Source organism: Aspergillus terreus, genomic scaffold (assembly GCF_000149615.1).
Source record: "Aspergillus terreus NIH2624 scaffold_1 genomic scaffold, whole genome shotgun sequence".
Classification (NCBI taxonomy): Eukaryota; Fungi; Ascomycota; class Eurotiomycetes; order Eurotiales; family Aspergillaceae; genus Aspergillus; species Aspergillus terreus.
Window position 1 is genome coordinate 805062 of NT_165972.1, and position 13527 is coordinate 818588.

At 50.9% G+C, this 13527-nt stretch overlaps 3 protein-coding genes across 3 annotated transcripts; 2 read left to right on the forward strand and 1 right to left on the reverse strand.

Moving 5' to 3' along the window:
- Positions 1-504: 504 nt before the first annotated feature.
- On the reverse strand, positions 505-8990 carry ATEG_00282 (uncharacterized protein; the record flags this gene model as incomplete). The annotated part of the gene is made up of 4 exons (XM_001210368.1): positions 505-7772; positions 7825-7954; positions 8010-8765; positions 8820-8990. The coding sequence occupies 4 exons, from the start codon at positions 8988-8990 to the stop codon at positions 505-507; spliced, it is 8325 nt and encodes a 2774-aa protein (XP_001210368.1).
- An 800-nt stretch (positions 8991-9790) lies between these two features.
- On the forward strand, positions 9791-10135 carry ATEG_00283 (uncharacterized protein; the record flags this gene model as incomplete). Its single annotated transcript, XM_001210369.1, has 1 exon — positions 9791-10135. One exon carries the CDS (start codon positions 9791-9793, stop codon positions 10133-10135), a length of 345 nt encoding a protein of 114 aa, XP_001210369.1.
- A 1739-nt stretch (positions 10136-11874) lies between these two features.
- ATEG_00284 (uncharacterized protein) lies at positions 11875-13310 on the forward strand (the record flags this gene model as incomplete). The annotated part of the gene is made up of 3 exons (XM_001210370.1): positions 11875-12183; positions 12254-12840; positions 12878-13310. The coding sequence occupies 3 exons, from the start codon at positions 11875-11877 to the stop codon at positions 13308-13310; spliced, it is 1329 nt and encodes a 442-aa protein (XP_001210370.1).
- Positions 13311-13527: the final 217 nt, after the last annotated feature.

A 13527-nucleotide genomic window follows, 5' to 3' on the forward strand; every position in this document is an offset into this window, starting at 1 on the left:
AAATGGAGAATCACGTAGTTCATGATGTTGATGGGATGTCTCTGATTTCGTTGTGATCAGGTCAAAGAAAAGTAGGTATTCCGCTCATAGTATCACACCAATCGAAACTGGGAAGTGCCGCAATCTGTTAATGAGACGGTATCTAGCCCCAGAACAGACAATGCGTGAATGTCTTCGATCTTTACCGTGAAGTATACAATGCACTTTGTCTCAGGCTGCGAGTGCCGTGAATGTCTTTGTTTCACCTGAAACAAGCTGAACTAGATACGTTAATGACTACATCAACCGTGGGAAGCAGTTGGTAGAAGTCTGGAAGGAAGATGAGTTAATATTATAGAGCCTAGGTCTCGAATTGAAGCCTGGTTATATTGAAGATTCATTCAATAGATTATCTACCAGATACTCTGCTAGCTATCTCAACTGTAAAAGACAAGACTAACTTGCAATAACTATAGCCTCAGTGACACCTTACACCCCAACTCTTAGTATGCATCCCTCTTCACCTCAATTAGGAAGCGTAGTATCCTTGATGGGCTGTCGATGGTCCTGAATCAAACAAGACAAGAACGCATGGAACGAGCGGGAAAACACCTCCATCTGGCCTGCACTATGCACACCCTTAGAAGAGCTAAACCACAGATCAAGCCCGTCGTCACTCTCCTCTGCGTCCAGATACAACTCAAACACAGACGGCATCTTCATTCTTTTCTCCACAGTCGCCACGAAGTCGGATGTGCTGTAAGAAACAGAGCTCGCACTCGTCCTATACTGGATTCCAACCTGGCCCATGGGCAGACAATCCCCTGTCCGCTCCAGTCCAAGGCTGCTCACAATCATATCGAAAGGCACGTCGCTGTGCGACTCTCCTTGGAGTGCAACATCTCGGGCGAACAGCACAAGATCTTCAAAGATCATATCCTCCCCGACCCCTCGAAGGCGGAGGGGCACCATGTTCATGAAATTGCCCACCAGATGCTCGACGGCCGGATGGGGCCGGCCATCGACAACATTCAGAATGACAATGTCACTGTCCCCAGTGTGGCGGAAAATATATGCTCGAAGAGCTGCAAGGAGGAAATGGAATGGAGCAGCGTTGAGCATACTGGTAATCCGTCGTAGGCGGCCGAGTGACTTTAGATTCAAATGCAGCCTGTGTTCATTTCTCTCAGGATCGACAGCCATGGATCGGGCCTCACTTTCTAATAGTAACACTCTCGATGGACTTGGAACATCTCTGAGGTTCGAAGACCAATATCGCAGGTGGGATAGGATTTCGTCGGATGCTAGATGCTCATTTTGCCAGACAGTGAAGTCAGTATAGGTCGCTCGGGGGTACGGTACGGCAGTTGGATCCCCTTCTACTGCTACCATTTCATAGAGCCTGGTCCAGTCATCAAGGAAGACCGAAAGGCTCGTTCTGTCGAAGCAGAGTGGGTGAGCAACGATTGCAAGAAGATGCATATCATCCTGCAATTTGATCAGCAAAGCAGCTCCAACTTCGCCCCTCGTAATATTTAACGGCTGGGATTCCTCTTTTAGTATGTAGTCATTTATCTGACTTGCAGAGAAAGACTGGTGGGACAGGTCATGGTGTCTGAGTAGAAAGCCTCCGGCTGGGAGGACTTCCTGGAAGATAGACTTGTTGGCCTGGGAGAACGCGGTCCGGAGAGCAGAGTGCCTATCAACTACCATGCGAAGGGTGCTATCGAGTATCTCGATCGATGGGGCCCCTTTCAGTCGAAAGCTTGCCATCAGGTTTGCCAGCCCTTTGTCCCCCAGCCTGTCCAACATCGAAACGAAAGGTGCCTGAAAAGCCGACGGCGGCACAGGACCTGCAGACCGGGATCTAGGCAAATGGAAAGTTGCTTCGGAGCGATGGGACATTCCTCGTTTGGGTTTCTTTGTGTTGCTGTCCGGGAGGGCTCCGTTCGACTGCCCTTCAACTGCGGTAGGCATTGCTGACACCACCTTTCCTACCAGGTCGTGTATTGACTGGGCTGCAAGAATATCAAACAAGGACACATCAACGCCGGTCACGTCCTTAAACCATCTCCTGAATTCCACAGCAACAATCGAGTCCAGGCCATAGAACGACAGAGCATTGCTAGGGGTGATGGATTCAGGTGGAGTACCCAACACACCAGCCACCTTGGTGATAAAGGCCTCGAGGGCGATGTCGGTTCGCTCATGAACACTGGATGCGGTCTGCAAAAGTGCGGCAAGGTTCTTTGCTCCTTTGCTGATTGTTGCAGCCCCGTATTTTCGGTTGGCATAGAGGCCACGGAATAAGGAGCGACCAGACCAGTAAACATCAGGATCAGCGACATTGATCCCGATGATCACCTGGTGCCAGTCCAGGCCCTTGGGATCGCCCTCGGGGAAGTCAAGACACACAGCCTCCTCCGCCTGATATAGAAGCTCCTGCTCGGTGATTTTGTCTAGCTTGTTTCTCTCCAGGCTTTGGCGGGCAATATCACTCTCGGCTATAAGCCCTCGAGTGGTAACAGCCCCAGCATTCATGGTGGTAGCAGCAAGGCCCTGCTCCCGACGCCAGCGGGCGAATGCATCAAGCCATGCATTTGCAGCAACATACGGTGCCTGTCCTCGGTTTCCCCATACGGAAGCACCAGACGAAACACAGACGAAGAAGTCCAGCTTGCCAGAGCTCGTGGCGAGGTGCAGGTTCATTGCTCCCTGACACTTTGCGTGGAGAGCATGTCGTAGCTGCTTCAATGTCAGGGTCCGAATCATTGTGTCTTCAAAATCAGCTGCTAGGTGGAAGATGCCAGCGAGGGACGTCCCAATGGCTGTTGTCACTCTTTCAACATCAGACAGCAGGCCGACATCGCCCTTGAAGACGATGACTTCGCAAGTTTTCGATCTCAGCCAGTTCACTGTCTTCTTCGCGTCTGGCTTCTGGTCTCCGGAGCGAGACAGAAATGCAAATTTCCTCGCTCCGCGAAGGTACATCCACTCGGAGAGAGCTGCGCCTAGTCCACCTAAGCCGCCCACGAGAAGATAGAACTTATTAGGACCGAAGAGCTGCCTGTGTTGGTAGCCTGGTGGTCTGACCATGACCATGTCATTATCATTTGGGATCATGACGATCTTCCCCGGTTTCCTGCCAAGCTGAAGCATGCGGAATGCATTTTCAACCTGACTGTAAGGGAAGACATGAAGTGCTTCCGGCGGGCTGACTTCGCCTCGGAAATAAAGACCAAGACCATCAGAAAGCATCTTGCGGCCAGCCTCTGGTCTCTCTTCAAACACAGTGACCATGTCGAATGCAGTAAACGTTGCGTTCCTGCGAAAGACATCCATACCGAGGTTTGAATTCTGATGGATATCTCGCTTTCCGATCTCGACAAAACGGCCGAAGGTCTTTACACATCCCCAACTTGCTTGTAGCAAGTCTCCGGCCAAGCTGTTCAGAATGACATCAACACCTTGACCACCAGTTGCTTCGGAGACCCCTTGGACAAAAGAGTCATCCCGGGAGGAGAATATCTGAGAGTCCAAGAGGCCATATTGACGCTTGAGGAATTCTCTTTTTGGCTTGGAACACGTGGCTAGGACCTTCGCACCTATGTTTTGGGCAATCTGAACGGCCATTTGCCCCACGCCACCGGCAGCCGCATGGATCAAAACAGTCTCTCCCGGCTGAAGGTGAGCAATATCAACGAGACAGTACATAGCTGTGCATAGAACGACCGGAAGGCATGCAGCAATAGGGAAGTCGACCGATTCAGGGACCTTATGGCAGAACAAAGCGTGCGTCCTCACCAGCGAGCCATGGGCGCCCATTCCAGGGCTAAAGCCAACGACACGGTCTCCTGGTTGGAATTCGGCGCTGTCTATCTTGTTCCCGACGGCTGTGACGACTCCTGCAAACTCGCCACTCATTTTGTGATCTTGAATGATGCCCATCGCCACGGCAATGTCATGAAAGTTGATAGCAGAAGCCATCACTTTCACCTCGATCTCATTGTCCTGAAGAGGCCGCCTTGTAATGTCGTCGTTTTCGGCAAAGTGCAATGACTCCAACAAACCCACCTGTCCGATTTTCAAAGTCAGGGCAGGATGATCACCAAATCGTTCAAGTTTTGGCTCGTTGCCAATTCCGTGCGGCAGCTTGCGGTTGAGATTGACATCTTCTTCAACACGAGGGATATACAGACACCCTGATCTGTCGGCAAACTCTTCCTCCGTATTGCTCGGATCGGCCGCCTGAAGTATACGTTTCACGATGAGAGTGTCGGAGCTAGCCGCTTCTACGTCCAGCATGATGAATCGAGACTGCTGGTTCTCGTTGCGAATAGTGCGGAGGACGCCCAAGATTGCGGCCTGATCAGGATTGCTGCACTCATTGGTAGCGCCCTGTAACAACCAGACCACAGTGATATTCTCGCGGTTGAGCAAATCACGAATACCAACCCAGCGATCCTCGGATTTCTTGATGTCTTCGTCCAAACTTGCAAGCACCACCACTGTCGAGGCTGGAAGTTCTTCCCGGGGTAATGAAATGGGATCCACCTCCGTGACTGTCTGTGTGGCCTGGGAGTCTCGAAGTTTTTGGACTATACATTCGGTCCGTGAAGCGGTCAGGCCAGAGGACGGCATGATGATCGCCAGGTCTATTGCATCTTTATCTGGGATCTGTCGTCGAGAGACTCGACAGTCGTTCCAAGGAAGTGCATCCTGCTTTTCAGAGTGTATACGTACCAAGAATCCCCTGGGAGAAAGCAACGACTCGAGGCTTTCTTGGGTAAGATTCATTGTATTGGGCAAATGAATGATAAGATCATAGTTATTCTTTGGCTCATAGACACTGACCAGCTCGTCTGAGAAATTCTCCAAATTATGAGCGAAACTGTTCTGGTCTTTGTCGGTCCAAATGTCGAGTTTTGCAAACCGGGGACGTTGCGTGCCGGAGAACCATATATGGGGTATAATCGCCCTGACATCCTCCTCTTGCGAAGTGATGCAGAGGATCTTTGATGTCGGGTATTGGAAGCTATAGATCTCAAGGAGCTCGAAGAGGCTCGCTCTATCGTTATGCTCGTGAAACTCGAAGCATGGCTGCCAGCGCTGCCGGAAAAACAGCGTGCGATCCTTGGACCTGGCGGAATCTGTCTGCATAGCCGTGGCCTCAATGTCACGAGCTTCGACCATCATATTTCCATCGAGCTGGTAGATGAGAATGTCATTTATGGCCACCCGGGGACTCGGGAGCTGCGTGAACGTGGAGACCGTGTATTGCTGTAGATCCGAGCTTCCAGCCTTCGATGCAAACGCTCCTGAAACGTCTATGGATCCCATAAAGGTCGACACATAGCCTGTGGTGATCTGTCTCCCTAGCAAAGCCTCAATCACTGGGAACATTACATGCCAAGACGCGTCCAGGAAGGTTGGATGCATAATCGTGCCCTCGGCCAGCTCGTGCGCGGACTGGAAGCTAGGGTCAAAGGATATCTGCGTGACTGCAAATCCAGGTCCAACGGCAATTTCATCTTTAAGTAATGCAAATCGCGGGCCGTAGTGCGAATTCAGCTCTCCGAGACATGAGTATAGTGCCACGGGATTCATACGGCGATCGGATCTAGCGTACAGCTCTTCAGGGTCTGGATACTTCCGGGCCGGCTTCAATGCCGCCGGTGCGCCGTACTCAACGCAGATACGCCCATGGCAGTGATCTGCATACTCGTTGGACTCGTTGTAGGATGAGATTGTAAACTCATGCCAGTCATCCGAGGTCGTTCTGGAAGATGACGTGACTGGATGCAGTTCCAACAAAATTTCGCAGCCTTGGTCGCTATCTTCTTTCAAAGTCAAAGCGGATTTGACGATAACGTCCCGCAGCTTGATCTTCTTGATGCGCACCCTCTCGCTCTCGAGGCGAGCGCCTGCCTCGATAGCCATGCAAACAAACCCGGCGGCAGGGAACACAACCTTCGAGTCGATGACATGATCCTTGAGCCAAGGGATCTCGGAAAGACGTATGTAGTTCCGGAAACGAGGCATGCTTTTGGCAGCACCTGGTACGGGGGCGCCGAGCAAAGTGTGTCTCCATGGTCGATGAAGATATTCGTCAACCAAACGTGTTGTGAACCAATGGTCTTTATGGTTCCAGGAGTATGAAGGAAGGTCATGGAGTCTGGTAGCATTAGACTCTTCAACAACTGAATCACCAATTATGGCGTGGTTCTTATTCACAGCCTCAAGATTCACGGGGTATCCAGCAGCAAACAGCTGGCCGGCAGCTTCGAGAAGGCTTTCGTAGGCAGGCACACCTCGTGCGAGGGTACCAAAGTACGGGATATTGAGCTTCAGCGCAGACAAGATCTCGCGAGAAGGGCCTTTCAAAGCGGGATGTGGTCCAACTTCTAGAAGTAAGTCGACGTTTTGCTCTTCATCCTCATCGAGCACAGTCCCGACTAGAGCGTCCATAAACCGCACAGGGCGTACCATGTTCTGTACCCAGTAGGAAGCATCCGTTTGTTGCGAAGTCGGGTCTCGTGCTGTGACACTCGAAAACATGCGGCAGGTGGCTTTATGCGTAGTAAATGATGGATTGTCTTCCAACGAGCGCTCATAGCCTGGAGCAAGTGGGAACATGTGATGAGAGTGGAAGGCCTGCTCAACCTTGAGCAGCCGCACAAAGATCCCGCGATGCTCCAGAGATGCCTGGAGGTTAGCGACCGCGTCCCTATCACCAGAGACCGTCACACTTGTAGGGCTGTTGATAGCTGCCAGGGTCAACCGTTCTTGGTAATTTTGAAGCTCAACGAGGACGTCATCCCGACTCATGCCCACAGCCATCATGGCGCCTGCACCAGACTTACCAATGCCTGCATTCATGTGGAGGCCCCGGTAGTAGGCCACTATGATAGCTGCATCTAGGGAAAGTATACCTGCTGCGTAAGCAGCGGCAATCTCACCCGATGAGTGACCGCAGACTGCGGTGGGAACAACACCCCATTGCCGGAGCAGACACACCAATGCAAGCTGTATTGCAGTACAGATAGGCTGGGAAAACTGAGACTGTCCTAGTCTGGAGGTTTCTTTGTCACGCAGGAGCTCCCTGATGATTGACCATGAAGGTCCATCAGGGAGACTTTGGAGGACATTGTCACATTTGCTCAAGGTGTTTTTAAACAGCGGGGATTGCTGAATGAGTTGTCTCCCCATATCAAAGGATTGAGCACCTTGGCCCGTGAAGACGAATCCGACTCGATTAGCTTCCTTTGGCGCCGTATTCCATGCAGCTGTGGTTCGCGGGACGTCCAGGTCATGAATTATAGAGGATCGGTCGTGGCCAACGGCAAATGATCTCCAGGCATGCATAGTTCTCTTAGAACTGAGACTATATGCTAGGCTCTCGGTATCCAGATCAGTCTTTTTGTCGATATATTCTTTCAAGGCGTTGACAGACAGCTTCCCACCCTGTTCTGAGTGGGAAGAAATTGGAATCAGAAATGGCCGGTCATAACTGTCGACTGCCACTCCAGGGAGAGTCCGTGGGCAGGCAGGGGGGTTGTCATAGGCCTCCAATATGACATGTGCATTTGACCCTCCATACCCAAAGGAGTTAATACTTGCACGCCGTGGAATGCCGGTGCTGTTGTTCCATGGTACTGTAGTAGTGGGGACCTCGATCTTCCACTCTCTGAAATGAATGTCAGGGTTGGGTTTATTGAATAGCATGTTGGGAGGGATTATGCCATTCTCCATCGCCAAAACAGTCTTTATTAAACCAGCAAGTCCAGATGCACCTTTGGCAGATGGTTAGCTGTTGCGAGAAACCTGGGGAGTGTTTGTATTTACCTTCCAAATGTCCAATGTTCGCCTTAATACTTCCAACAAAGAGAGGAGTTTCCCTCGATTTGGTTGCAAAAACAGAGCCTATAGCTCTGGTCTCCCCAGGGTCACCGACCTTGGTCCCAGTTCCATGGGCCTATAGAGGTACATCAGCAGGGGGAGTCGGTGCAAACTCTACAGAACAGCTTTACCTCAAAGAATTGGGTATGGTCAGGATCGAGCCCAGAGCTTCGGTAGACGGAACGAATTAGAGCTTCTTGAGCCTCGGAGGATGGAAGCGTGATCCCATCCGTCTTCCCATCGTGGTTGGTAGCTGTGGCCCTCACTATCGCTCTTATACGGTCTTCACATTGAAGCGCATCGCGTTCAAGTTTGAGGATAATTGCACATATTCCGTCACCACGAACATAACCGCTGCCATCTGCATCAAAAGAACGACAGCGACCGTCGCTACTTAAGAATCCCATGTCGGCTAGGGTCTGGTATACATTTGGGGCAAATTGAAGGGCAGAACCGACAATCACTGCCATTGCTGCTTCCCCATTGTGTAGTGACTGACTTCCTAGATGCAGGCCGACAAGAGAGGATGAACAGGCAGTGTCAATGGTCATACTTGGGCCATTAAAACCGTAGAAGTAGGAGATACGGTTACTCAGAATGGGATTACCAGTGCCAGTGATGGCGTAAGTTGGGTAGTACTCCAAATCCTTTCCGTGCAAGGAGTTGTAATCATTCGCATTGGTGAATGTTCCACAGTAGACCGAGGTGTTGGACCCGCGGACATCCTCCAGAGGGATCCCAGCATCCTCGAGTGCTTCATAAACCACCTCCAAAAGGATCCTCTGTTGAGGGTCCATTGCAGCAGCTTCTTTACCCGAAATGCGAAAGAACTCATTGTCAAAATGACCAAGAGGTTGGTCAAGGAAGTAGCCACCTTTGGCATTAATCTGGTCAAGCGTTAGCACTTGTACATTATGAGAAACAAGAAGCGGCATACGCACCGTTCCCTTGTGGGTTCCATCTGGGTGAAAGAAAGCGTCAATGTTGAATCTGTCCTTCGGCATCTTCCGCCAGAGGTCTCTCTTCTGGACGATATTGTCCCATAGTCTACTTGGTGTAGTGGCCCCTGGCACACGGCAGGCCATGCCGACGATGACAGAAGGGTTATCCATAGTGGCAGTGATATAAAACCAAGTACAATTGGGTTCAGAGTGATTCTATGATGAGAGGGTTGGCTAGTCGTGTGTAAGAAGACTTTTATATAGCGCACTATAGACGAAGGTCAGCTTACGTCTCTCAGCAGGGATTCATATCATACGTTCAAGGAGTCAGGTTCTAGTGAACGACTACACTTGACCTTGGACGCGGTTCCATGTGATGTTGACGCGGAAGACACCGGATAGGGCTTGGAAAATCGAGTTCCAGACCTCCTGTCTTCCTGCAGAGAACTGGGCACGAGCCTGTGACATGCATTGCACAATAATCCATGGCTGAGGACGATTCAAAACAGGATAAATACTGTGGGGTATGATATGTGTTACCAATTAACATGGGGTCTTCCTTTCGGAGTTGTGATGGAAATCGGGAGGGTTTCCACTCTATGGATCCCTTGGCCAAACCCTGATTGTCCCTCGGTCCAAGTACAGACAAGTCCCTCTTGCCACTGGCCATGTATGATACCATAATAATCCGGATGCTCCTTGGGTCTGAATGCATGGCACTCAATACAGTCCAAGTGCTTCTGTACTTCCAATGTTGCCTTCTGCTAGAGATCAGTGCTGCCATCTGTCCTCAAGTTGACCAAACAACCTCCCCTCACGAAACATGATGAGGGTCCTCTGTCTTCACGGAAAGGGTTGTAGCGGGGATATTTTCAAGTCACAAACTGGTCAGTTCTTCAGCGGAAATGGCCCGAGTGCACATGCTAACATGATCAATCGACGGAAGAGGGTCTCCGTTCATGTTATTGGACATGAATATTGAGTGGGACTTTCCAGATGCACCATTCACCAGCGCTCCGTTTGCTGGTATTGATCAGGTCTACGACCCGCCATATTACGAGTTCTGGTCAAAGGACAGCCTAGCAACAATCCGTGGTAGTTGCTCTTGGTTGTTCGGCTACACTGAGCGGAACGGGCCTTATGATGCAGTGATGTCCTTCTCGCAAGGAGGAACTCTTGTTGCAAGTGCCCTGCTTCTGCATGAAGCAGAGACATCTCGCCTGCCACAACCATTCAAGGCAGCCATTTTCTTCGGCGGGGGCCCGCCCCTGACGGTGATGGACAGTCTCGGTTTTGATATCGCTGAGGACTCCTAGCAACGGGACCGCGCTTCCCGGACGTCACTAGCCAGATCAAATGATAGTTTCCACAAGTCGAGAAAGGGACGGTGGGTCAGTCCATCTTTACGGGAAGGAGAAATAACACAGGAGGAACTCCGAGACGAGATGGCAGGCCCGTACTGCATTCCCATCCCAACGGCCCATTTCTACGGCTCCAATGATCCGCGTCTCGAGTGCGCAGTGGAGCTCTCTGGTATATGCGAGTCAACCAAACGGAGAACCTATACTCATCATGGACGCCACGAAATCCCGCGCACATCTCTTTTCAATAAGACAGCAGCGGAAATGGTCCGGGAGTTACTGAATGAAACCAGGACAATTCAGTAACCAGGACAACGTCGAGGGTCAATGGCGCATAATGAAACAGGATGTCATCAGTGGATCCATGATAGATGATTCCTAAAGTTTGGTTGGCTTGGAAGTCGGATTAGCTTCCTAGGAAGTCCTCAGTGGGGAGTCTGCAATGTGATAAAGTTCCCCATCAGATTATTGTTGACGTTGACTTTCAGCTGCTGAGAGTTACCATGGCTACGGAGTAGCTGCAGGAAACCATTTCAGGACATTAGGGCCCACTAGATGCAGTCCAGATCAAAACACCGATCGCGTCAAGTCACATCCGACCAGTCGTAAGATTCGATCTTGAGACCTCACAAGTAGATGATGGCCCAGAAGCCATGACCTTGTTTTGTCCCTGGAGCTCGCACACTGGACGCCTTTTTGTCTAGCTATTCTGAAAATGATCTCCGAGCTGTCTGGCGCAGGAACCTTGAACCTTTCATTCCCACCAATAGAGCGTGAGTCAGTGTAAGCCTGTGGAAATACAACAGGTTTCTGCCGGTAGATAGTCTGGTGAACAGTGTAATTAAAGTGATTTCTCTGCTGTCGGAGTGGCCCACCATGCCGAGTCGCACCACAATCATCGTCAAGGCACATAACCTTGTTGTCAGTGCATGCGCAGGGGTATCATGCTTCTATATGTTGTTCGACAGGTACAGCTACTTTGCGATATCCGTGGGCGGGTAAGGCAACGCGGGGAACTTCAACGTGAGGACTCCGAAAAATGCCATAATCGACAGCTGCCTGATCGACCGGAGTTCCGAAGTTCATCGGCATGTAGCAACTGTAGGTATTTGACAGAGTCGGATATTACAGCATGCAAGTGTCGGATGATTTTCAAATGGCCTCGCGGCTTCCTTCCGCCGAGCACTGCGACAAATCTGCACGATGACGGGTCCGAAGGATCCAAACGTAAACCTCAGTTTACTTTGATCACAGATGATCCAAATAAGAGCGGTTCATCATTTGGACTCCTCTACCAATCTTTTGTGCGGATCGCGTTCATAAGAAACGGCCACTGCCGAGGTCCGCAAGAAGCCGCACCAGCGAATCAACTGGCCATTTTTCCGTGAAGGATTCACATACAACAGAAGATACGAGGCACCAGATTGATGATCTTCACCATAGTCCGAAGCAAAGACCAATTTCAGCCGAGATTCGCGCGTGCATCCATAGATGGAGTACGGAGGAGTAGGTGAAGAGCGGCGAGTGGTTCAGATGGTGGAGAAGCTCAACTCATGCGGGGGGCTTGTTTGGATGGTTTGATCTCTCTCAACTCCTCGTATCTTCTCTTCTCCACACCGACTTTCAAGTGGTCTCTGCGCTCTACCCTCTTCTGTCTCGTATCTCTCATGTCAACCTCCTCGTTGTCATAGACGATGGATAACAGCACCCAGTCCCACGCTGGTGGCTTCCAGAGCCTCTGGCTCAACTTGCGGGGGAAACCCCTTGATATCACTTCCAGCCAGCTTCTCTCATACGGCTTTTTGATTGTAGCAGCATACCCCGTTCTCGTGTCGTTTCTTCGCTTTCGTCGTCTGAAATGGCTTCACAAGAAGTACAACTACCCAACTCGGGCGTCTCTCTCCCGCATGACGGATGATGAGGCATGGGAGATCCAAAAGGCTATGCTGGAGCTGGAGTTCCCCTTTATATTTGTCAAGGCTCTTCAGTTCGCATTGTTCAGGGTACGTACTGGCCCGTATCATATCTGGCTTTTGAATGTCTGTAGATATCTTGTGCTAATGGCCCCCCAAGACCTATGGCATACCCACTATCTCCAGACTCCTCACCACTACCAGCCAATTCTCTAATCCCGACACGTCACTCAAACGCTACACTGATACTAGCGCTTTGGTCCAGGAATTCATGGGTCACGCCCCATCCTCAAAACGCGTCCTGGAGTCGATCGCCCGAACGCGCTGGATCCACAGCGGCTATCGGTCTGCGGGGAAGATCTCCGAAGACGACATGCTATACACGCTCGGCCTGTTTGCGATCCAGCCGGTGAGGTTCATCGAGAAATTCGAGTGGCGTAAATTGAGTGATCTCGAGAAGTGTGCGATTGGTACTTTCTGGAAGAGCCTGGGAGACGGGCTGCGCATCAGTTACGACGCTCTCCCGTCCTCCAAGAAGGGATGGCAGGATGGGCTTCACTGGTTAGAGGAGATCTCCGATTGGAGCGACGAATATGAAGTGCGGTGCATGCTGCCTGATGCAAAGAACCGCGAAGTCGCTGACCAGACCACCGCCGTGTTGGTGTACATGCTCCCTGGGCCGCTTAAGCACATCGGACTGAAGTTCGTGTCTTTTATGATGGATGATCGGCTACGGAAGGCCATGTTGTAAGTGCAGATCACTCGAGCACCCAATGGAATTTAGTGCCAACATCAGATTACTCACGCAACTCACCAGCTATGAGCCTCCACCACCTTCGTACGCACGTTTCTTCTCCTTGCTGCTGTCCGCTCGTCGATTCGCCTTGCGCTACCTGGCGCTTCCTCGGCCGTATTTCCTCCGCTTCAGCAACTTCACTGAAGAGCAGGACGAGAATGAACGCGTCTTCATCACTCAGTGGGATGCGGCCCCTTATTATGTCAAACCCACCTTCTGGAACCGATGGGGACCAGTTGCTTGGTTGACCTGGGCACTCGGGCTGCCTCTACCTGGTGATGGTGGCGACAAGTATTACCCACAGGGCTATTTCATCCCCGATGTCGGTCCGAAGTATTTTGAAGGCAAAGGACGGAAGGCCTTGAACCAGACCATAGAAGAACTGAAGACCTCTCGGACTGGTAAATGTCCGTTCCATTGAGGCACTACCGGACGCAGCACATAACACACGCAGCACATACCACACGAAGCGCATATTTCTTGAGTCGAGATTCCTTGTTCGCTGATTATACCCAAGATTGAGCTATATTCCCGACATCTACGTTTGCACCTTCCTTCCGTTTTATCAGACTGGGTAGATCATGAAAATATGGCAAAGCATGCATTTCGGTTCATTTGAACTTTTTGTTTTCAGAGTT